The sequence below is a fragment of the Monodon monoceros genome, unplaced genomic scaffold (genome assembly GCF_005190385.1).
Source record: "Monodon monoceros isolate NGI ecotype Baffin Bay Population unplaced genomic scaffold, NGI_Narwhal_1 Super_Scaffold_11, whole genome shotgun sequence".
Lineage (NCBI taxonomy): Eukaryota > Metazoa > Chordata > Mammalia > Artiodactyla > Monodontidae > Monodon > Monodon monoceros.
In genome coordinates, this window is record NW_021703767.1 from 110,888,615 (window position 1) to 110,914,675 (window position 26,061).

Sequence of the window (26,061 nt, forward strand, 5' to 3'; positions counted from 1 at the left end):
ATGTACTGCAGAAAACACTACAAGGTATGACTTCAGAATTGAAAATCATCTTCCCCAAACATGCTTTCAACTGGATAGGTGTTTTAAACAAAACAAAACTAAACTAAAGAAGAATAAAGGAAGAAAGAAAAAAGAAAATTAAAAGCACTACCCTGTCTGACCAGGTGGATGGTTACTCTCCCAGATCTAAGGCAGTCTTAGCAGTTGGTTTCTCCCCTTCCTAGAGAAATAAACTGCTCCAAGTCAGCAGAACAGATTCAATATCCAGCTCATCTTATAGTCAGAAGGTTATCACCATACCCCAGGGCTTCCTAGACCTTGATGATTTTTTTCCATTATTTAAGGAGTTGGGAGTAATGTCACCCAACTTGTCACTGAGACACTTCTCTCTTCAAAATTCAACAAACCACTCTTGAGGGCACCATGTACCTGCCCCTGTCCACCTCAATCATGATACTGTATTAAATCACTGAATATGAAACACAGAAACACAAACAATAGTTTGGATTTGTTTCTTTAAAAATGATGTTTGTATTAAAAATCTTAAAATGAAGAGACAATGATTAAACGTGTGTCTGGAATTAGAAATTACAAATTGTTAGAATTCTCTCAGTACATCACAACAGTAAAATTTTGCTCTTTGCTTCTGGAGGAACACCCTATAACAGAAAACCAAACATTAAAAAAAAATTATATAAAAGGGGAGCTAAATACCTGAACATTGAAACAAAATGAAGCAAAAAATTTAAAAAAGGAAAAAAAAAAACCATTGCAAGACAAGTAAATTACATTTTAAAGGAAATAATAAAAGAAATTCACCAAACAACAGGTCCTATTGTCCTGGCTCCTTCAGGAAGATTACTGAAAGGAAACTGGGAAGTGGTTTGGGGGGAATAGCAGATTCTGGGATCTGGTGGGAAGTTCACAGGTTGGCACCGGCTGGAACAGCTGAGTTTTGAAGGCACTCTGCAGACACAGGGGTGCTGGGGGCCCTGAATCACACTTATGAAGTCCTTGTACTGTATTTTAAAGAGCTAGTCATCAACACCTTGTTACTGCCAACCAATAAGAACAAAAAAGCTAAATCTAAAAAACCAAACAAACACACACACAACAGTACACACAAAAATGTGCAGATCTGTAACATTTTTTTCACAGCTGATTAAAAAAAAAAAAATACTACCGTTCTCCCCCAGACTCCCCTTTGATACAGTAGGTAAACAAAATAGATTTTTTTTTTTTCCACAAATATCAGCAGACACTTTCTGGCACCCCACACTGTATTGGCATCAGTGTTAACAGTCCCAGTTCAGATGTGCAATACTTCAGATTGGATATACTGTAACAAGAATCCAACTTTGCATAGACATCCTCAGAATCGCAGTCACGGGGTTGCCCTTCCAAGCTGGCAGAAAAGGAACCCGATCTTAATTTCCAGCTACTCCTGGAAAACAAGGAAAAAACAAAAGTTTCTTCCTCTCATCCTGCTCCTTCATTTGGTTCTCCCGGACTTCCTTCCGTGCATTTAAAACTTGGAACTAGAAAAACGGTTGTTGAAAAAAAAAAAAAAAAAAAAAAGAATTCCCCCTTTTCCACCTTCTCCCCATCCTCTTCCTCCCCCACCCCATTTTTTTTCCAGGCTGAAACTTTCGCTTGCCGGTGTCAAGCTGCCATACTGCGCCGCAACGGCTGCTTCAATGGGGAAATATGCGTCAACCAAAATCAATGAGAAACGTACATGCTGCAAAGAGCCACATTTCCACAGGGTCTCGGATGGTCATGACGGGACACCCCCTCGGACACGGGGCAGAGGAAGGGGACGCGGCCACGGCGGCCAGCCGGGCTCCCGGGACACCTCGGCTGATGCAAAGTCGTCTCCAATCTCAAAGCAAGAAGAGAAATCACATTTAGAAGAATCGGGTGCGTTTGGCTTTTGTACGCAGAGCGCGGCCGGCGCGCGGTAGCCGCGGGCGCCTCAGAGGATCACGCAGGCCGAGCAGCAGCCCTCGTCGCCGTTGGGCTGAGCCGCGTAGTTCATCTGCCTCACGATCTCGGCGAACAGCTCGTCCACCGAGGCTTTGTTTTTGGCCGACGTCTCCATGAAGGGGCAGCTCCACTCCTCGGCCAGGGCCTTGCCCTCGCCGAACGAAACCTCGCGCTCGCCGTCCAGGTCCACCTTGTTGCCCACCAGGATCATGGGCACGCGCTCGTACCGCTTCACGCGGATGATCTGGTCCCGCATGGGCTTGATGTCCTGGAAGCTCTGCTGGTTAACAAGGCTGTAGACGAGGATGAAGCCCTGGCCATTCTTGATGTACAGGTCCCGCATGGACGCGAACTGCTCCGTGCCCGCCGTGTCCAGAATCTCCAGCACCGACGGCGACGAGTCCACCTCAATCTCTTTGCGGTAGAAGTCCTCGATGGTGGGGTCGTACTTCTCGATGAAGGAGCCGGTCACGAACTGCACGGTGAGCGCGGACTTGCCCACGCCGCCCGAGCCCAGCACCACCACTTTGTACTCTCTCATGGCTCCGTCGGCGCTCTTGCCGCGCCAGCCGCGGCCCCGTCGGGGCTGCACGCCGGAGGAAGGCTGGGCTTGGCGGCTGGACTTCTCCCCGTCCTCAGCTCCGCAGGAAAAACTAAGGAGAGGATGGCAGAGGAGCGCAAGGCGCGGAAACCACCAAGCGGGGACCGGGGGCCGACCTGCGGCGGCAGCGCGTCCCTGCGGCGCGGGTCCGGGGCCCCGCAGCAGCCCACGGCGGCAGCGGCAGCCTGGGCGGCGGAGCGGGAGGACAATGCCGGCAGCCGGTGCGAGGCAAGGACTGCAGCTTCTCGCCGCGGCAGCCCAGGAAGGCGAGAAGGCGGCGGCGGCGGGCTGCGGAGGCGGCTGCTAATTGCGCGCCGGGCCGGGACGCGCGTGGCATGAGTCCCCGCAGATCGTGCGCCCACCGCCGCGGCCCATCGAGCTCTCTCCCGCAGCCTCCGCGGGGCGAGGGCTTCCTACTCGCCGCGCGCAGCCCAGCTCTCCCCGCCCCGGCGAGCATGCCCAGTGCGCCGCCGCCGGCCGCGCCCGCCGGATCCCACGCTCCTGGTTTTCCGGAGGGCCGGGCGGGGGTGGGGCTGTGGGTGGGGCTCGAGATTTGATTCAGGACTAGCGGATTCGCGATAGGCGCTAGTCTAGGAGCTGGAGAAGAAATGTGTGTGGGAGGGGGGGAAGGTGTGTGTGGGTGTTAAGAGACCGGCTGGGAGAGCGCCAGTGGGAGGACGAAGACCGCCTTCTTTTCGCGGCTTTGGGGTTAGTGCATAGGGGTCCCGGCTCTGCGAGAAGCGGGTGGGCGCGGCGGGCCACCCCGGTGTTGGGGTGGGCTGGCCTCTTGCCACCTCCCTTTATCCAAAGCTCGTGGACTCCACTCCCCGGCCTGCCGGCTGGTGTGCATCCCGGGACCGAGACCCAAAGGACATTTGGGGGTATGACTGGCAGGCGGAGCATCTTCCCCCACTCAAGGCGCGGCCCTTTCTACCCGGCCTTCTCTGGCCGACTCTTCTCGTACTTCATCCCTCAGACAAAGAAAAGAGGAACACTGGGTCTGAAACCCTGTCTCCACGAGGGAAGGTGCAGCGTCTAGTGACCACATTGGTCTCCGGGCTGGGACTCGGCGGGCCCCACCCACCTCCCCACTCGGCTGGGGCCAAAACCCGGAGAGCGGATCACAGCCCGATCCAGAAGCGGCGGCGGCGGCGCCCGCAGCTAGTCAGGGCATGCTCAGTGGGCAGAGCAGGTTTTGGGGCTTGGAAGTAGGAAGCTTGTGCACCACACACCCACACTCCAGCTCAGATTACCTCTCCCAGACTCAGGACCCATTGGCCCCGGGGCGCAAATCTCACACCCTCGAGTGTTCTCCCATTGGCTACTGCCAAGGTTTTATCAGTTTGGGCTGCTTCATTGGCTAAAAAGTAGCCTCCGCTCGTGATTGGTTATTTATAGAGATTGAGTTGAGAGGCGGAGGCACAGCTGTTCTTTCTCTGCTGCTCCCCCGCCCCCCTCCTCCCACTTCCCCAAGCTAGTCGTTTCGAAGCTAAGAGTGAAAAAATAAGGAATTTAGGCGGAGAGCTCAGAGCTAAATATAGTCCTTTGTTGGTGTTTTCAAGAGAGTCTGACTTTTTGGTGCCCAGTCACGACTATCCATTAAATGGAGCTGGTTACAGTTCTTGATCCTCAAGAAACAACAAAGTTTGCAAGGTGTTTTTTTTTTGTTTTTTTTTTTTTCTTAGGGAGGGGGAGGGGCTAGGATGTGGAAATGAACCACTGAATTCAGCTCACCCGGTGGGGTGGGGGAATGCCCAGGCTTGCCTTTAGAAAACGTCTTTGCTTTGGGGCGGGCATTCGCAAGACTGGGCTCGGCTCGCGCTCAACGGGAGGTACCAGGGGGATGCCTTGACTTGTTCCGGGTCTCTCTCCTTCCTCGCGAAGGAGAGATGTCAAGACCTGTCAAAAGACTTAGCGATACTAGCGTGAGCCCCAGGGCGAAGGGGTTGGGAGGGGACAGAGCTGCTTCAATCCTGGCTCCATATACTGTCGACGCCACTTCCCACTGGTTTAACCGTCCGCACTGCAGGGATAAATCAAGCAGCGTGCTAACGCTTGGTTTCACTGCCTTAGTCCTGCCGTGACTCAGGGCTACGTTTGCCAGTTAACTTTCTCCGAACCCCTTGCCGTAGCTTGTAGTATGCGCGGCTGCAGCGTGAAGTCTTGGCCAAGGGACCCGGCGCGGCTCGGGCAGCAGCCAACGCCTTGGGTGGGGTAGGCGGAGCCCATTCCTGCGCCTGGCCCCGCTATTTAGTGGAGAGAGGGGTTATCAGAGTGCTTGGCTATAGTTATGCTTATATAATTCTCCAGAAGCCTTTCAAGGCAAATTCACCTAATATGGATGGAGAGAACCTCACATTTACCCAGCGTTTAATGTCTGTTAGGCGTTTTACATGTGCTATCTTATTTACTCCTCGTAAAAATAATTATTATACCTATTTTAAGGATGAGGAAACTGAGGCCCTAAGATGTTCAGTAACTGGCGTAAGATTTCTCAGCTAATGAGTGGCCACGCTAGGATCCCGACTCAGGTGTTTGGCTGCAGAACCTGGTCTTGTAGCCATTAGGCAATACTACCTTCTCACAAGAAAGTTCCCAGATTTTACTCTTTCTTAGGTTGAATCTTGAGGTTGTATGATCAGACAGGCTCTTAAACCCAAACAAGAGGGGCCTCTGCCCACCCTCTGACTTTCTTCTGACAGTGCCCCTTCCTACAGGGTCAAGGAGCTTGAACCCTCTTCCAGACCATGCCCCCAGTAGTCAGAATTCTGGAATCCGCTACCCAAATAGTACCAAACCCTCTTCTAGGATCTGCTTGGACCTCTGAACGCACCCCTGTATGCAGGAATGGGTCTCTGTTGGAGTGTGGATGGTGCTAGGACCTATGGGCTGAGGCGTGCCCTCCCAGGCACTTTGGGCCCCGTCTAAGTCAGCTTTCCCTTCCCTGCCACTTCCAGCCTGGCCCTTGGAGGAGTCCAAGAATTCGTGATTCACACCTGACCATCCAGGTCTTGCAAAGAAGTATCTGTCAAGGTGGGAGGATAGATCATATTTTAACAGTGTGTTATCTTGATTTGTAACTGAAATACTTAAGAGTAATGCTATGTGTGCCTCTATCTGTCCTCCTGCCCACAAATGTTAGGTGTGGTTATGAGTATGATATAGAAGAAAATGCTTTGTCCTTATAGGCCAGGTGTCTAATCTCAAGTATTGGATATCAATTATTATCTGAGACCTTGGGCAAGCCCCTCAGGTGCTCCTGACCTTAGTTTCCCTATCTATAACGTGATGATAATAAAATTTGCCCCACCCACCTAGCTACCTGAGGAACCTTGGAGAGAATCTGATGACCAAATCCTTTATTTTACATCAGAGCCAGTGAGCAGAATTAGAACCCTGGTGTCCTGGATGCCCTTTGCATGGTGCCAGCCTACGCTCAGAGAAAATAATTAACAGACAATGGATGGAAACATGCTTTTAAAGCTGCAGCACCCCATAAATTAATGACAATCACAACCCAGGTGTCTTGACAGCCCTATCTAGAAGAGACCACTCTCAGGACTACGGGTAGCCATGCAGATGGGTATTTTTGCATCTTGGTGGCCTCTCTGGTACCAAAGAGCTGCCACACTTTGAATACTTTCTATTAGGGATTCTTTGATAGCAATTTTTATTACACTCAGATGGTCTCCCTCAGAAAGACTTCCACTGGGGCTCTGGGATTCAAAATGAAGTAATGAATGAAATGGCTGATGCACAAATTTTTAAAGTTGATCACTTCTGGTGAAATTTGTTAGGAGTCTTTATGTACCTCACTTATGGTATGAATCATAATCCTGAACCATATCCAATTATCTTGTACCATAATTATTTACATATCTGTACCTTGTCATCCTAAGCACCGTGTGAATTCCTTGTGGTCAGGGTCTGTACCTGGCTTACCTTTGGAGCCACCTCTGTCCCTCATAACACCTAGTAAGAGTGCCTACATAGGAGTACCTCAATTAATTATTTATGGGTATATGAATGACATTTTATCCCGTTTCCAAACTCTCTTTGTGGTAAAAGATATATTTATCTTTGGAGAGACATAACATTTCCTGGATCCTTAGAAAAATGTATATAATGTTTCAGTCTCCTTGAGTCTAAAAGATGCTGAGGTGATAAAGTCTACACTTGTATGGATGGAAACACTAAGTCAGTGCTGTCTGGGGGAAAAAATACCAAAGCACCCAGTGGATAAACCCTTTCTCTGAAGAAGACTTCAGACAAACATTTTTGCAGATGACATACAAAAGGCATTTCTAGAAAATAATCTGAAGTAAAAGCTAACAAGTTAAGGACTGCTTAATCTTTCATACTGACCATTACATAAACAATGGTCCCTGACAGTGCCCCTTTGCTTACACAGTGAGCTTTGCTTACACAGTGAGCTTCTGTGACACTGGTTTTGGGCCTTCAAAGAATTAGAGGGTTTGCTAGAACATGAATCTTTTAAGTCTTCCAGTAAATAACTGCCCATCTGTCCTCTTCATTTATACAAAATAGAGGTTTATTTCATCATGTTCATAGTTTTAGCTGGTTTGATCTATAAATAATTCTAAAATAATTATTCTAATTTTGAAAATATCAAGGGTAATTTGAGAGTGACCATGTGTCATTATTTTAAAGGGAAGCTGGTGTTAGACTAAGTGTGCCTTGCAGAGTTCTCAGTAAATATTTAAGTGCCTGAACATGTTATAACATAACCAGATATCCACTAGTAGGCTTAGGATGTTTTATTTTATCAGTGGTCTTTAAAAAATAATCTCCAGTAATGCCCCTAAAAATATTTCGTCAGTCAGCCAAACCATCATCATTTCATACTCTTCATATTGCACTTTGGGCAGCCAACTTGTAAGAACAATGGCTTGTACTACCTATAATGAGATTTTGTATCTTTATGTCTTAAAAATTCCTAAAATCCTAGCATGGTAACTAAAGAGAGACAAAGGTGTGCCTAGTTTTCATAATTTTATTGTCTGCTCCTTATCACGTGTACTCTGATTGGTTCCTTTCTCCTTTTGAAATTACTTTTCAAAGGAAAATGTAGGAGAGTCTTAAATTTCAAATTAAATAACCCCTTAAAATCAGTCAAGCTTTTTACTAACTTTTTGACAGGCCCAAATAAAGAACCAGAAGAATCAAAATAGCTATTCTCAAAGCTATCAGATTAGTATTGAATAGTGATCTCAACATATACATTAATGTACTGTGTTATTTTTGATAATAAAAACCACTCATATCTCCATAAAGATGTTACCCTGGGCTGAAGTGTCACACACACCTAGGCAACTACCTCACAACTACTCAGTGGATTTGAGTTCTATCATAAATTCTTACTAATGGTTTGGCCTATTTTCATTCTTTTACCCGATTTTTCAAAAAGAAGAAAAATAAGTCTCTTCTAAGGTAAACAGCCTGACCTTCTGTATAAGATCTCATATTTGCCTGAGACCCTGATCTGCAGAGAAAGAACACAACTGGCTTAGAGCACCACTTTTATGTAATGAATGTATTCTCACTCAAGGGAAATTTTAAAGAGATTTCACTGATCCTGTTTTTCGTAGTTGAAGGCACAATTACACATCTTAGTCTGTTTAAGATTTGTCTCCTCAGACCCTCTGTTCCAGAGAAACAAATATATATATAACAAGAATGGGAGAAATGTCTTAGCTCCGTTAAAAAGAACTTTCCTCTCATAAAATTGTCACTATGTGCAGATGATAAGATACTATATATAGAAAACCCTGAAGACTCCACACAAAAATTACTAGAACTGATAAATGAATTCAGCAAGATAGCAGGATACAAGATTAACATACAGAAAGCAGTTGCGTTTCTCTGCACCAACAATGACATATCAGAAATGAAATGGAAAAAAAAAAGCCTTTTAAAATTGCACCCAAAAAAACATTAATAAAGGAAACAGAAAATGATTCAAACAAATGGAAAAATATCCCATGCTCTTGGATTGGAAGAATTAATATTATTAAAATAGCCATACTACTCAAACCACTCTACAGATTTAATGTGATCCCTATCAAATTACCCATGACATTTTTCACAGAACTAGAACAAATAATCCTAATTCATATGGAACCACAAAAGACCCAGAATTGCCAAAGCTATCCTGAAGAAAAAGGACAAAGCAGGAGGCATAACCCTCCCAGACTTCAGACAATATTACAAAGCTGCAGTAGTCAAAACAGAGTGGTATTGGCACAAAAACAGACATATGTATCAATGGAACAGAATAGAGAGCCCAGAAATAAACCCATACGGTCAATTAATCTTCACTAAAGGAGGCAAGAATATACAATGGAAAAAAAGTCTCTTCAGCAAGTGGTGTTGGGAAAGTTGGACAGCTGCATGTAAATCAATGAAGTTAGAACACACCCTCTCACCATACACAAAAATAAACTCAAAATAGCTTAAAGACTTAAGATATGACACCATAAAACTCCTAGAAGAGATCACAGGCAAAACATTCTCAGGTATAAATCATACCAATGTTTTCTTAAGTCAGTCTCCCAAGGCAATAGAAATAAAAACAAAAATAAACAAATGGAACATAATCAAACTTACAAGCTTTTGCACAGCAAAGGAAACCATAAACAAAATGAAAAGACAGCCTAGAGAATGAGAGAAAATATTTGCAAATGATGTGACTGACAAGGGCTTAATTTCCAAAATATACAAACAGCTCATACAACTCAACAACAAAAAAACAACGCAATCAAAAAAATGGGCAGAAGACCTAAAGAGACATTTTTCCATAGAAGACAGACAGATGGCCAATAGGCACAAGAAAGATGCTCAACATCACTAATTATCAGAGAAATGCACATCAAAACTACAATGAGGTACCACCTCACTTGGGTCAGAATGGCCATCAATAAAAAGTCTACAAATAACAAATGCTGGAGAGGGTGTGGAGAAAAGGGAACCCTCCTACAGTTTGTGGGAATGTAAGTTGGTGCAGCCACTGTCGAAAACAGTATGAACGTTCCTCAGAAAACCAAAAACAGAATTATCATATGATCCAGCAATCCCATTCCCCGGCATATACCCAGTCAAAACTACAATTCAAAAAGATACATGGCCCTTCCCCTGGGAGCAAAGACTGCCACCATGTCCTGCCTGCCCTGTGTCACACAGAGTGGGCTGTCGCTCCAGGACCTTGCTTCACATGTGGGGTGCAGGTTCGATCCCTGGTCCTGGAGCTAAGATCCCACATACCTCGCGGCCAAAAAACCAAAACATAAAAGAGAAGCAGAGGTGGAGGCAAGATGGCATACTAGGAGGACGTAGAATTTGCATCTCCTCACAACTAGGGCACCTACCAGGCACCAGTGGGGGACCACAGACACCTAAGGGGACAGGAAGAGCCGCAAGAAACTAGGTAGGACGAGGCGTGTGGGGGGAGTGAAGGGGGAGAAGTGGAGGCGGGATGGGACTGGTACCCTGAGGGGTGGCTGGGGGAGGGGGAGGGGAAGGACGCCCGAAGGGGTAAATTGGGGAACCATTGGGAGGGCAGAGGATCAAAAGGGAGTGTGGCCAGGTTTCCCCTGCCCACATGGGCCCCCGGGAACCTGCTGAGATCCCTGGCCTGATCCTCTGCCCACCTAGGCCCCCTCCAGCCGCATGAGTCCTGAGGGAGTGGGAGGGAGGGAAGGGAGAGCAAAAGTAATGGCTGGACCTCTGAGATAAGCACCCATGAGGGGTGGCTAGGGGAGGGGAGGAGTTCCTACACCCAGGGGGACCCACCCACGGTTAGGGGTCCAGCCGTGACGGGGGGAAACCCTGGGGGAGATGGTGAAGGAGGGACGTGGAGGAATGGAAGGTAATGGGGCCAGTGCTTTCCCTGTCCACATAGGCACCGGGAAGCCTGTTGGGCTTCTGGGCCTAATCCACTGCCCTTGGAGCCTCTCTCCCGCCGTGCAGAGCCCAAGCCAAACCCCTACACTCCCACCCAGCATCCTACCTCTACACTCGGAGACCCCCTCCAATAAGCTGGGTCTGAACCCCACCCACACACCCTCACTCAGGGCACTACCTCCAAACTCCCGAACTCCACACTACAGAGGCCCTCCTTGTGGCGTGTTGCCACTCCCCTTCTGCGAAGGTCCTAAGCAGAGGCTCTGCCCCACACTTGAACGTTGCCCTGCCTAGGCCCCGCCCAACGCTCAAACATCCCCCCCCCACTGGCCTAGGTCCCATGCCACCCTAAACCCCGCCCCTGCCGAAGTTCCAAACCTGCCTAAACTCCACACGCACAGCCAAAGCTTTTTTTTTTTTTTCATTTTTCCTCTTTTAGATTGGGGTTCTGTCTTACCTTGTTGATTCACTGTCGTTGATTCTTTCATATTTTTATTTTTCCTAATAAATCTTCTATTTTTCTAATTTTATTTTATTCTTTATGCTTTGTTATTGTTCTCTCCTTTTGGCTTGTTTCCCCCCCCCCCACTTTTTTTATTTTCTTTTTTCTGTTGCAGTTTTCTTTTACCTTGTTGCAGTTGTTTCTATTATAGTTTCATTTTCCCTAAAATAATTTTTATCTTTCCAATTTTATTTTGCTTTTTATTGTTACTCCTTTTTTCCTTTCTTTCTTCCTTTTTTTTTTTTTTCTTTTTTACCATGCCACGAAGCTTGTGGGATTTTGGTTCCCAGGCCGGAGGATGGGCACGAGCTCCTGTGGTGGAAGCTCCGAGTCCAAACTGCTGGACTAACAGAGAATATCAGACCCCAGGGAATATCAATCAGAGTGGGGTCTCCCGGAGATCATCTCAGCACCAAGACCCAGCTCTATCCAACTGCCTGCAAACTCCAGTGCTGGACGTCTCAGGCCACACAACCAGCAAGACAGGAATACAGCACCATACATCAAAACAAAAATGAAATGACAAAAAAATATGTTACAGATGAAGGAGCAAGGTAAAAACCTACAAGACCAAATAAATGAAAATGAAATAGGTAACCTACCTGAAAAAGAATTCAGAGTAACGATAGTAAAGATGATCCAAAATCTTGGAAACAGAATGGAGAAAATACAAGAAACATTTAACAAGGATCTAGAAGAAATAAAGAGCAAACAGTGATAAACAACAGAATTACTGAAATTAAAAATACTCTAGAAGGAATCAATAACAGAATAACTGAGGCAGAAGAACAGATAAGTGACCTGGAAGATAAAATGGTGGAAATAACTGCCAGGGAGCAGAATGAAGAAAAAAGAATGAAAAGAATTGCGGACAGTCTCAGAGACCTCTGGGACAACATTAAACATACCAACATTCAAATTATAGGGGTCCCAGAAGAAGAAGAGAAAAAGAAAGGGTCTGAAGAAATACCTGAAGAGATTATAGTCAAAAACTTCCCCAACATGGGAAAGGAAATAGTCAGTCAAGTCCAGGAAGCACAGAGAGTATCATACAGGACAAATGCAAAGAGAAACATGCTGATGCATATTAATCAAACTATCAAAAATTAAATACAAACAAAAAATATTAAAAGCAGCAAGGGAAAAGCAATAAATAACATACAAGGGAATCCCTGTAAGGTTAACAGCTGATATTTCAGCAGAAACTCTGCAAGCCAGAAGGGAGTGGCAGGACATATTTAAAGTGATGAAAGGGAAAAACCTACAACCAAAATTATTCTAACTAAAGAGGATCTCATTCAGATTCCATGGAGAAATTAAAAGCTTTACAGATAAGTAAAAGTTAAGAGAATTCAGCACCACCAACCCAGCTTTACAACAAATGCTAAAGGAACTTCTCTAGGCAGGAAACACAAGAGAAGGAAAAGACCAACAAAAACAAGCCCAAAACAATTACAAAATTGGTAATAGGAACATACATATCGATAATTACCTTAAATGTAAATGGATTAAATGCTCCAACCAAAAGACAGAGACTGGATGAATGGATACAAAAACAAGACCCATACATATGCTGTCTACAAGAGACCCACTTCAGACCTAGGAACACATACAGACTGAAAGTGAGGGGACAGAAAAAGATATCCCATGCAAACGTAAATCAAATGAAAGCTGGAGTAGCAATTCTCATATCAGACAAAATAGACTTTAAAATAAAGACTATTACAACAGACAAAGAAGGACACTACATAATGATCAAGGGATCAATCCAAGAAGAAGATATACCAGTTGTAAATATTTATGGACCCAACTTAGAAGCACCTCAATACATAAGGCAAATGCTAATAGCCATAAAAGGGGAAATCAACAGTAACATGATAATAGTATGGGACTTTATCACCCCACTTTCACCAATAGACACATCATCCAAAATGAAAATAAATAAGGAAACACAAGATTTAAATGACACATTAAAAAAGATGGACTTAATTGATATTTATAGGACGTTCCATCCAAAAACAAAAGAATACACTTTCTTCTCAAGTGCCCATGGATCATTCTCCAGGATAGACCATATCTTGGGTCACCAATCAAGCCCTGGTACATTTTAAAAAATTGAAATCATATCAAATATCTTTTCTGACTACAACGCTATGAGACTAGGTATCAATTACAGGAAAAAACTGTAGAAAAAAAGACACATGGAGGGTAAACAATACACTACTAAATAACCAATAGATCACTGAAGAAATCCAAGAGGAAATCAAAAAATACCTAGAAAAAAATGACAATGAAAACACGACGACCCAAAACCTATGGGATGCAGCAAAAGCAGTTCTAAGATGGAAGTTTATAGCAATACAACCCTACCTCAAGAAACAAGAAACATCTCAAATAAACAATGTAACCTTACACCCAAAGCAACTAGAGAAAGAAGAACAAAAAAACGCCAAAGTTAGCAGAAGGAAAGAAATCATAAAGATCAGAGCAGAAATAAATGAAAAATAAATGAAGGAAACGAGAGCAAAGATCAATAAAACTAAAAGCTGGTTCTTTGAGAAGATAAACAAAATGGATAAGCCATTAGCCAGACTCATTGAGAAAAAAAGGGAGATGACTCAAACCAACAGAATTAGAAATGAAAAAGAAGTAACAAGTGACACTGCAGAAATACAAATGATCATGAGAGATTATTACAAGCAACTATATGCCAATAAAATGGACAACCTTGAAGAAATGGACAAATTCTTAGAAAAGCACAACCTTCCGAGACTGAACGAGAAAGAAATGGAAAATATGAACAGACTAATCACACGCACTGAAATGGAAACTGTGATTAAAAATCTTCCAACAAACAAAAGCCCAGGACCAGATGGCCTCACAGGTGAATTCTATCAAACATTTAGAGAAGATCTAACACCTATCCTTCTCAAACTCTTCGAAAATATAGCAGAGGGAGGAACACTCCCAAACTCATTCTAAGAGGCCACCATCACCCTGATACCAAAACCAGACAAAGTTGTCACACGAAAAGAAAACTACTGGACAATAACTCTGATGAACATAGATGCAAAAATTCTCAATAAAATACTAGCAAAGAGAATCCAACAGCACATTAAAAGGATCATACACCATGATCAAGTGGGGTTTATCCCAGGAATGCAAGGATTCTTCAATATATGCCAATCAATCAATGTGATACATCATATTAACAAATTCAAGGAGAAAAACCATATGACCATCGCAATAGATGTAGAAAAAGCTTTCGACCAAATTCAAAACCCATTTATGATAAAAACTCTCCAGAAAGTAGGTAGAGAGGGAGCCACTCTACATAAAAGAGGCCATATATGACAAACCGACAGCCAACATTGTTCTCAGTGGTGAAAAACTGAAACCATTTCTTCTAAGATCAGGAACAAGACATGGTTGCCCACTCTCACTGCTATTATTCAACATAGTTTTGGAAGTTTTAGCCAGAGCAATCAGAGAAGAAAAAGAAATAAAAAGAATCCAAATCGGAAAAGAAGGAGTAAAGCTGCCAGTGTGTGCAGATGACATGATACTACACATAGAGAATCCTAAAGACGCTACCAGAAAACTACTAGAGCTAATCAATGAATTTGGTAGAGTAGTAGGATAGAGAATCCTAAAGGTGCTACCAGAAAACTACTAGAGCTAATCAATGAATATGGTAGAGTAGTAGGAAAGTAGTAGTAGTAGTAGCAAAGTAGTAGTAGTAGTAGCAAAGTTAATGCATAGATATCTCTTGCATTCCTATACACTAATGATGAAAAATCTGAAAGAGAAATTAAGGAAATACTCGCATTTACCATTGCAACAAAAAGAATAAAATAGCTGGGAATAAACCTACCTAAGGAGACAAAAGACCTGTATGCAGAAAACTGTAAGACACTGATGAAAGAAATTAAAGATGATACAAACAGATGGAGAGACATACCATGTTCTTGGATTGGAAGAAGGAACATTGCAAAAATGACCATACTACCCAAAACAATCTAAAGATTCAGTGCAATCCCTATCCAAGTACCAATGGCATTTTTCACAGAACTAGAACAAAAAATTGCCCAATTTGTATGGAAACACAAAGACCCCATATAGCCAAAGCAATCTTGAGAAAGAAAAACGGAGCTGGAGGAATCAGGCTCCCTGACTTCAGACTATACTACAAAGCTACAGTAATCAAGACAGTATGGTACTGGCACAAAAACAGAAATATAGATCCGTGGAACAGGATACAAAGCCCAGAGATAACCCCACGCACATATGGTCACCTTATCTTTGATAAAGGAGGCAAGAATATAAAATGGAGAAAAGACAGCCTCTTCAATAAGTGGTGCTGGGAAAACTGTACAGCTACATGTAAAAGAATGAAATTAGAACACTCCCTAACACCATACACAAAAATAAACTCAAAATGGATTAAAGACCTAAATGCAAGGCCAGACACTATCAAACTCTTAGAGGAAAATATAGGCAGAACACTCTATGACATAAATCACAGCAAGATCCTTTTTGACCCACCTCCTAGAGAAATGGAAATAAAAATAAAAATAAACAAATGGGACCTAATGAAACTTAAAAGCTTTGGCACAGCAAAGGAAACTATAACCAAGACCAAAAGACACCCTTGGAATAGGAGAAAATATTTGCTAACGAAGCAACTGACAAAGGATTAATCTCCAAAATATACAAGCAGCTCATGCAGCTCAATATCGAAGAAACAAACAACCCAATCCAAAAATGGGCAGAAGACCTAAATAGATATTCCTCCAAAGAAGACATACAGATTGCCAACAAATACATGAAAGGATGCTCAACATCACTAATCATCAGAGAAATGCAAATCAAAACTACAATGAGGTGTCACCTCACACCAGTCAGAATGGCCATCATCAAAAAATCTTCAAACAATAAATGCTGGAGAGGGTGTGGAGAAAAGGGAACCCTCTTGCACTGTTGGTAGGAATGTAAATTAATACAGCCACTATGGAGAACAGTATGGATGTTCCTTAAAAAAGTAAAAATAGAACTACCATAAGACCCAGCAATCCCACTACTAGGCATATACCGTGAGAAAACCATAATTCAAAAAGAGCCATGTTCCATAATATTCATTGCAGCACTATTTACAATAGCCCGGACATGGAAACAAGCTAAGTGTCCATCGACAGATGAATGGATAAATAAGATGTGGCACATATATACAGTGGAATTTTTCTTAGCCATAAAAAGAAATGAAATTGAGTTATTTGTAGGGAGGTGGATGGACCTAGAGTCTGTCATACAGAGTGAAGTAAGTCAGAAAAAGAAAAACAAATACCGTATGCTAACACATATATATGGAATCTAAAAAAAAGAAAACTGGTTCTGATGAACCTAAGGGCAGGACAGGAATAAAGACACAGATGTAGAGAATGGACTTGAGGTTACGGAGAGGCAGAAGTGTAAGCTGGGATGAAGTGAGAGAGTGGCATTGATATATATACACTACCAAATGTAAAATAGATAGCTAGTGGGAAAGAGATGCATAGCATAGGGAGATCAGCTCGGTGCTTTTCGACCACCTAGAGGGGTGGGATAAGGAGAGTGGAAGGGAGACAGAAGAGGGAGGGGATATGGGGATATACTTATGCATATAGCTGATTCACTTTGTTATACAGCAGGAGCTAACACACACTTGAAAGCAATTATACTCTGATAAAAATGTTAAAAAAAAAGAAGTAATTTTGTAACAAATTCACTAAAGACTTAAAAAAATACATGCACCCCTATGTTCAAAGAAGCACTATTCACAATACCCAAGGCATGGAAACAACCTAAATATCCATCAAGAGATGAATGTATAAATAAGATGTGGTACACATATACAATAAAATACTACCCAGCCATGAAGAAGAAAATAATGCCGTTTGCAGCAACATGGATTCAACAAGAGATTATCATACTAAGTGAAGTTAAGTCAGAAAGAGAAAGAGAAATACTATATGATATCACTTATATGTGGAATCTAAACTATGACACACACAAGAAAATAAGTAAATAAAATAAAATAAAATAAAATATGACACAAATGAATCTATCTATGAAATAGAATTAGAATCAGGGACATAGAGCACAGACTGGTGGTTGCTAAAGGGGAGGGATTAGTGGGAGGTTGGGGTTAGCAGATGTAAGCTTTTATATAGAGAATGGATAAACAACAAGGTACTACTGATAGCACAGAGAACTATATTCAATATGATAAACCATAATGGAAAAGAATATATTAAAAAAGAATATATATATGTATAACTGAATCAGTTTCCTGTACAGCAGTAGTTAGCACAACATTGTAAATCAACTAAGCTTCAATAAGAAAATAATAAAATTAAAAAAAAAAAAGAACTTTCCTTTCACTTGCTTTTTTGTCACCAACCACCAGATTAAAGGAGTACCCCTTTCTCTTGGACAGACAAAAATCCACCACTTCCCCTGATGCGGGGGGAAGCCAACCACTCCTTCTGCAGCAGTGGCTCCAAGAAGTGCTTTAGACTTTGTGGTTTTGATGGAAACAATGAGAGTCTATATTGAGGGAAAGGAAGTTTCCTTTGCAATTTATTGTCAGCAATCAGGTTTTGTTTAAGGAATCTGCCAAAGAGGTTTCTATTTTGCTTGCAGTTACAGTATCTTGTGATGGGGAGTTAGAAAAAAGGATTTGTGGTGGTGTCTTAGGAAGATAACACTCAGAACTACAGAATTCAGTCTATTCAAATAATTTTATGATGATTATATCCAGTTCTGTCATGGAAATTTGTAACTCTTCTGAAGTCTTTTCTTTATTTGTTTTAAAACTTACATATAAAAGAAAGATTACTGGCCTATTATTCAACTATTGTAATGTGAACATATTACCCCTAAAGTATAAAACCAAATTCTTTCTTTTAAGGAGTTATGTCCTTTAAAAAACCTTATTGCCTTGTAGAATATAATTGTATGAAATTAAAAAGGAATGATCCTGGGGAACTGATCAAACATTTCTGTGTTTCATATAAGCTAAATATTCTAAACAAGCAGTTGGCAAACTTCTTTTATTAAGGGTCAGATAGTAAATATTTCAGATTTTGCAGGCTGTACATCTCCATTGCAACTACTCAATTCTGCCCCTGTAGCATGAAAGCAGCCATAGACAATATGTAAATAAATGGGCATGGCTGTGTTCCAATAACACTTTCTTTACAGAAACAGGTGGTGGGCTGCATCTGGCCTACAGGCTCATGGTTTGCCAATCTCTAAACTATGTATTAAGAAAAGATCCTCATTTGTTGCTGGAGGCCAAAAGTTCTTATAATCAAAATGAACTACTAATCTCTCATTGGATATAGCCATAAGTCATGGCCTTAATCTGTATAATAAAATACTACTCAAATAGTAAATATATATCAATAGATATGACACAATTCTACATAATTTATGAAAAATTCAGATTTATATTTTTATACATGTACTGTAAAATTTGTTCTCAATAGTTAAAGTATCACCCATTTTTTTGTTGGACTTCTCAACTTTTTCTTATTGATTTGTAATTGTTGATTATGTACTATGGTTATGTTATACAATAAGGATATTACCCTCTGTTAATCATGTACTACGCAAATAATTATTAGTTTATTATTCATCTTTATGCTTTTTTTCATTAATATTTCTATTTGAACTTATTGATCTTCTTCTTTTTGGGTTTTCTTTCTGAATTTCATGTCACAAACAGAAAGGTGTCTCACCCTCTAGGATACTTTATATAACTAGTGTTTTCTTCTAGCATTTTTAATGTTTTCTTTTTTATGGTTACATTTGGCTTGCTTTTCAACTGAAAAATAATTCAGTAAATTATTCAGTAATAATTTAGTGTCAGTAAAGACAGAGAGATTGAAATCCAAGCAATAGGATGTCTACTGAATAGCAGTTTCTGAGGAGAGGGCAGAGGAGGTGTCTGAAAACTCTTGGAGGAAGGCTGGGGAAGCCTCTTTCCTCTCACACAGGAAAGAAGAAGAGCCAAGAGACCGAAAAACTGGAACTGAGAAGGTAAAAATATGAGAGAGTTCAAGCTGCAAATAACCTTCTCTCTGTAAATAAAAATGGCAAGGCACCTGCTGAAGGAAGGGAGGCCAGGTGTGGGTCTGGGAATAGAAGTAGAAATGAAACTGTTTCTAACAGTGACTGTGCAGCATGAAGCTGCTAAGCTGCTAAATGTGGGTTACATAAGTTTGTGAAGATGCCAGTTCAGCTTTTTTTTTTCTTTTTAATTAAGAAGGATATTGATAATTCCTCTCAAGACTGTCCAACCAGATTCTGTTAAAATTTCTGAAGGCTTTTTCTCAATACATACAAATAAATAATTATAAAATTACCGAACGTAAAATAGATAGCTAGTGGGAAGCTGCTGCAGAGCACAGGGAGATCAGCTCGGTGGTTTGTGACCACCTAGAGGGGTGGGATAGAGATGGTGGGAGGGAGACTCAAGAGGGAGGGGATATGGGGATATATGTATATGTATAACTGATTCGCTTTGTGATAGAGCAGAAACTAACACACCATTGTAAAGCAATTATACTCCAATAAAGATGTTAAAAAAAATAAATAAAGCAACAATAAAATTAACTCCACATCTCCTACGGCCCATACCCTTAGTGAAAATACACACACAAACCTGTGACTTATGTGATTAAAAATTCCATTACTAATGGGAAATTAAATGAACTCAATGAAACTCTATTACCTATGTAGTCTCTTGAGTTTCTCTTTCCATTTCATGCTAAATTACAATAAAACCTTGGGTACCTAACCTCAGAGAATCATTTTGAGTCATTTTGAGTAGTTGAATATTTATCTAGAAAATGTTGCTGTTGTATAGGGTATCGTGTCAGCATAAGAAAAATATTTATATTCTTTTCATTAGATAAGTAGTCTCTGTTTACTATAATAAATTTAAAATGTATGAAAAAGCAAAAAGAATAAAATAAAAATAACAAATTACCTCCAAACAAAAAACTTAACATTTTGGTTAATGTCTTATCTTTTTATCACAGAACTATTTGAAAACTAGAAACCTGATTCTAGTTTTCTCACGACTATTTTAACGTACAGCTTAATGTAGGCCTCAGGTATTCTATAATGTACTGATCAAGTAAGACAGCTATCTTAAGGACTTATTTATCAAAGAATTTTCCTCTCATTTAATGGATTTTGATGGGACTATTTGTATCGAGTATGCTAATGTTGCCCAGGAAGAGGTTTTCCTGACAAAGTCCCCAGTGACACCCTGGTTTGGGGTTGTTTGCCTGTTTGTTCTGAAGGTGGGATGAAGCATGTTCAAATTCATGACCTCTGGGGCAGCAGAACAGAGCGGCCGCTGGCCTGCATAATTAACTAGGGAATCAAGGGCTTCAGCTGCATTCTCCCAAATGGTTTTGTCCCTCTCCAGAAATGATCTTCCTTTTTGTGGCCAACAGTGCCCTTTGTTGTGTCAGCACCATTCAAAGCCAGGCTGCGACTTCTGCATCATTAACACATTTGTGCTTCCTTTGTCACTTTGAACCCAGCCTTCCATCTCTTTTGCCCTAAGTTTTTTTCCTGAGGCGTAAAAGAAATCTGCCCCTCACTCTTTCCAAAGTGTGTCCTAGCATGTTTGGGAAATGACTTATTCTCAAGGCTGCAAATTCCTTAACAGAAAAAAAAAAAAAAAGATAATTTTGCTGACTTGGTTTTGGTCTGAGATTTTCTCTAAACTGTTCTCAGTACTTATTTGAATAAGAATACCAGGCATAAGCAATATTTAAAAGTGTATATTCATTGTAACAATGAAATGGAAATTCCTGAATATTACATGCCTAACAAATCTTTCTCATTAAATCTCATATGTAGTAAAATTTCCTGTCTTGAATAACACGCTTTCTATAGGCTGACCCAGGGAGTCAATATTCGGTGGCTGGGAGATAGAAATAATGTTCACAGATACCACAGCATTTCCTCTGGGTGAGCTGAATAATTGTGTAAAAACAGAATATCTTGTTATTCTGAGGTAAAGCCTGTGTTCTGAAAATGACCCTTCATTAAATGTAAATAAAAATGATAGGAGGAGGTTGGGTGTGACAGGAGAGGCTGTCTTTGATTTTCCAAGCACATTTGTACAACATAAGCAACAGGTAACATTCTCAGTTGCTTTAGAACCGTGCCGTGTAATTTTCCAAATACTAAACTATCAGCCTATTCTTGTCTGTTCAATTCAAATAAACTTTTATCAGTGTATACAGCTACAAATTCAATTAGGCCAACTTTATATGACTTTCAGGTATCAAGAATTACAGCTTGAGCCTAAGGCTGCTTCATTCTAAGATGCAGGCAAGCCAGGAAGGATGGCCCAGGACAAGTAAATCAGGCCAGTAAATGCACTATTCTGTAAGGGACCAAGTTACCACTGGAGAAGTAAGAGGAGACATGGCTGAAGATCATAAATGTGATTCAAGGACAGCAAAAATCACCAGATAGAAAGGGAGATGTAGCGTCTATCAATGTAGCATCTACCTCTTACATTACCCTTGGGACTGCCCCAATGAGAGTACCTAGAGGAGCGGTCTCTGGGCCACTGAGCTGCAGGGTGCCAGCAGCATTTGGGCCCACAGCTTCTGTAACATTTGATGCCAAGGCCAGCAGCTGCGGTGGCTGCAGCAGCCTCCCAGAGTCTGTGGTAGACCTCCACAGCAGCACGTAACCTCTTCAGCCGACACCAGCAGAATAATAGTCACTTTGGGCACTCACTGGAAGCTGCAGCAAACACCCCAATATAATGAGCTGACACAGGAGCAAAATGAATGGTCCAACCCATAGAGCAGTCAAGGAGACTGATCAGAGAAAGGGCAGGGGAGACACCCCTAACGGGTCCCAGGGCTATTTGTGAGGCATTAAGGAGGTTTGGACTTCCTGCACTGTTGTTAGAGATTAAGTCAAAATATTACTAACAAGATAAATGCTTGTGTTGTCTTACTTTTCAGCTAGGTATGTAGAAATTTAGGTTACATGGAAATTGTTTAGAAGTTTTCCTAACGAGCCACAAAATTTTTCTATCACACCCTCTTTCCCTCAGGATTTGCTAACTTTATTTGTAATATCTTCTCATGTTGCCTTACCCTAAAAGAATTAGGAACACTTAAGGCTGCATTTAACTGGAAACCCAATTAAAGGGTGGTGGGACTAAACAAATAAAGGTTTATTTCTTACTTAAGAAGTCTGAAATTGGAGTTCTTCTGGCCTTGGTTCAATAGCTCAGTGAAGAGAAATGCAGTCCCAGAAGTCAAGTCTGTTTTTGAGGCAGGAAGAAGGTGGGAATGGGAGGGTGGGCCACGGATGCACCAGGAGGATTTTATGTTCTATCAAGAGACAAAAGCTCCAGGAGGCTTCCTGTTAAATTTCCTTGGCCAGTACTGCATTGAATGTCCTTCTAGCCGCAAAAGAGGCTGGGAAAATGCATAACCGACTTATCTACCTTTTATAGTGGAGGGAGACAAGGGAGAAATAAATGAAGAATGGCGTTAGGTAAGCCAGCCTATAATGTCTACCCCAAACACCGAAATACCCTTTAGAAACTCAGAATTTTTCAGGCAATTGAAATTACACATAATTTTTTCATTCCTGTTCAATAAATACTGGGTAAGAGATAAATCCAGTATCTTATTTTTTCATTGAAAATCACATTTAAAAAGCTTTAACAGTCTTCAAGTTTGGTTATGTATATGATATAAAGTTATAGTTAACCCAACATTTTTTACACAAAAATCTGCAAAAAAATTATTTTTTACACTTATTGATTCCTGATGTCGTAAAGTCATATGAAGTAGAAAGAACACTGGAATTTTCGTCTGACACACTTACTTTCAAATCTTGGCTCAGTCACCTTCTAGCTGTACGACCGGACAATTTATTTAATTTCTGAGGTAGCCAGTCTCCAAGATGGCTCCCACCATTCCAACATCCTGTCATTCACAGCCTTGAACAGTCCCTCCCATAGTATATCAGGGTTGGTTTATATGACCAAGAGACCAGAAGTGATGGTATGTTGCTTCCAAGATTAAGTTATAAAAGATTGCATCTTCAGTCTGGGGCTCTCTCTCTGAATTTCTCACTCTGGGAGAAGCCAGCTGCCTATCTTCAGGACAGCCAGGGAACCCTGTGGAGTTCCTGGGAACTGTGCCTGGGAACTGAGGTCCTTACTCCAACAGCTGTAACAGGACTACAGGTAACCAAGAAGGAGAACTTGGAAGTTCTGCCGTAGTTGCAAAAGTCTGAGGGCTCTGAAATACTGGTTTCCAGAGAGCAGAAATGTTCCTGTAGTATTATTTACAGGTCTCGGGGCTCTCACGCTGTAATTGTCCATAAGCCCAGCCTCCGAACTGGTCTCTCTGCTTCCAGTCTTGCTCTCTCCCATGTACCAACTAATCCTGCATAATCTAGCAGATAGAGCTCATTAAAAATACCACTGAGAAAATGAACAAATCACAACACGATGACTCTTAAACACATTAACACTGAGGGAAAAAAGCCAGACACAACAGAATACAGATTGTATAAATCTATTTCTATAATGTTCATAATAGACAAAATTTAACTACTTTGTTCACGCATGTGTAAATAGGGAATAAACTGTAAAGAAAATAAAAAATAATGGTTTGCCCTAGCGGGGAGAACTGCACATTTGGATGTGTTGCAGAATGATGGTTTGGGCAGGAAAGGCTGCATAAATTGTGCGGCTCGATGCCAAATACAAACGCAGGGTCCCTTGTTCAAAATTTATTAAGAAGTTCAAGATACAACAGTAGAGCATTAAACCAAGCGAGGACCGTGCCCATTGCCAGGGTTTGTGCCACTGCCCAGGTGCACCTTCAGGAAGCCAGCCCTGATTTGAGAATTTCTGCAATTCTGCGAATGCTTGCTTGCTTTATTTATTTATTTATACATGGTAGGAAGAAAGTCATGCAGGTATTTGTTTCAGAAAAACCCTGAAATCAAACATTTATGATGTATGTGCTTTTCTGTAAATTTATTCTATCTTACAGCTTTTTTTAAATGTGTAAAATAAAAACAAATTGCAACTGATCAGAGCACTTCCTGCTCAAAAACCTCTATGAGATGGTTTCCCATGGATGAAAATGCCAGTGGCTGGATGCTTTCTCCTGTATCTTCATTTGTTGCAGGCCCAGCTCAAGTGCCAGCTCATCTAGGAAACATCCCAGATTTCCTCCATCAAAATTAACCAATTCCTTCCCTTTGCTCCCTTCACACTTTCTCCCTGTATTACAGTACTTCCCTGCCTCAAATCAGAGATCTTTGAGATTTTTTTTTTCCTGATGAACATGAAAACTTCAGGAAATATTCCAGTCTTATTCATCTTTATATTTGGGAACCTTTAGTGCATTAGATAAGTGACGCTGAATTTAATTAAAGTTATATCCAAAGATTATCTTAATGTATTATAAAACCTAAAACACTCAAAATACCTACACAATGCAAGTCCTTAAACTATGCAATGATACAGAGTAGCAAAGGTAAAAGTTCTGCAAACTATGTTTATTCACCTGGTAAAAATCTGAATTAGGTACCAAGTATTTCATGATATCATTCAACATTTTCTGCTTCACATCTGAGATGAATCTCATAGCCATCTTTCTTAGGACTGTTTTAACATCATGAATTTAATATATTGTGAGGTACTTTTTATGTAACCAAAACCCGAGACACCATTTTTACCAGAAACACATTTTAAAACATTATTGCCCACTCTTTTCCTTGATTTTTTTTTTTTTTTCTGTTCCTGGCATATTTTAGTTCTCACTAACACTTCTGGTTCTTTTGATAAACATGTGAATGTGACTTGGACATTTTCTTACAACAGACAGATGGGTGTGTTCTCTGAGTATTATTTCTAAAATGAAGAAAATGTTCCCCTTTGCCAGCATCTGGGTAAGATTTGAAGGTCTGCTGCAGATTTAAAATGTAGACAGAAGTAATCACGTCTCTCCCACATAAGGTGACTCTGCAAGTAATTTTTTTCTATTTTTTTTATGCCAAGCTTTGAAATCACAAATGGAGTATGGGTTCAGAAAAAAACACTGTATAAAACAGTATTTGGACATTTCTTTTCATCATTCATTTTTATGGATGTTCTCCAATCATGCTACCAGATGGCCAGTTTACAAGTCTGTGGTAACATAAAAGCCTTTTATATAGAAGTAAAACACTGACGAATAGACTTCTAAATGTATATACAAATAAGTATATTTTATTCACCTTTACACATAATTTCATTGTACAATGTCTACCCAAAAGAATTAGAATATTTGGCTGGTAAACATATGGTTACATACTCAACGACACAGACGTACAGTAAAAACACTGAATGAAAAATGTCTACCATTTCTACAGAATAATTCATGTAAATCGCCACGAAGATATGAAATGATTCTTCTCCTCCTCTGTCAAGTAATCATACATAAGTGAGAGAAAAAATCAACCTGTCATTCTTTGCCAGAGACAATGACAGTAAGAGGATGTGAAATTTCATTGAAGGATTATTTATGCCATGTTTATGCCGTCCCTTTTATAACATTTATCACCTAATGACCAGAGATCAATGCCACTAATGCAATGAGACATATATTTTTAAAGGATTTTTGCTTAAGTATTTCATTCCTTAATAAACCTCAATTTACAGCATAGGGTTTTGGGGCTCTCACTGCTTCAGGATTTTTTGTTTGTTGTTTCCTCTGCCTGGAGTGTTCTTTTTCCAGCTCTTTCCACAGCTGGTTTCCCCTCATCCACTAAGCTGTCACCTCTTCAGAGAAGCCCTACCAAGCTCTACCTAAGTTAACTGTACTCTCTTCTCCCTAAATCACACAGCCAGGAGTTAATGCAAAGGACATGTTTTACCTCGTTTAGGCTCCTATAACAAAATGCCACCGACTGGGTGGCTTATAAACAGCTGAAATTTACTTTTTCACAGATT

The 26,061-nt window shown here is 41.2% G+C and overlaps 1 protein-coding gene across 1 annotated transcript; it reads right to left on the minus strand.

Moving 5' to 3' along the window:
• Nucleotides 1-1,588: 1,588 nt before the first annotated feature.
• Nucleotides 1,589-2,967, minus strand: RAP2B (RAP2B, member of RAS oncogene family). The gene has a single exon (XM_029213597.1). It carries the CDS (start codon nt 2,525-2,527, stop codon nt 1,976-1,978), a length of 552 nt encoding a protein of 183 aa, XP_029069430.1. The 5' UTR covers nt 2,528-2,967; the 3' UTR covers nt 1,589-1,975.
• Nucleotides 2,968-26,061: the final 23,094 nt, after the last annotated feature.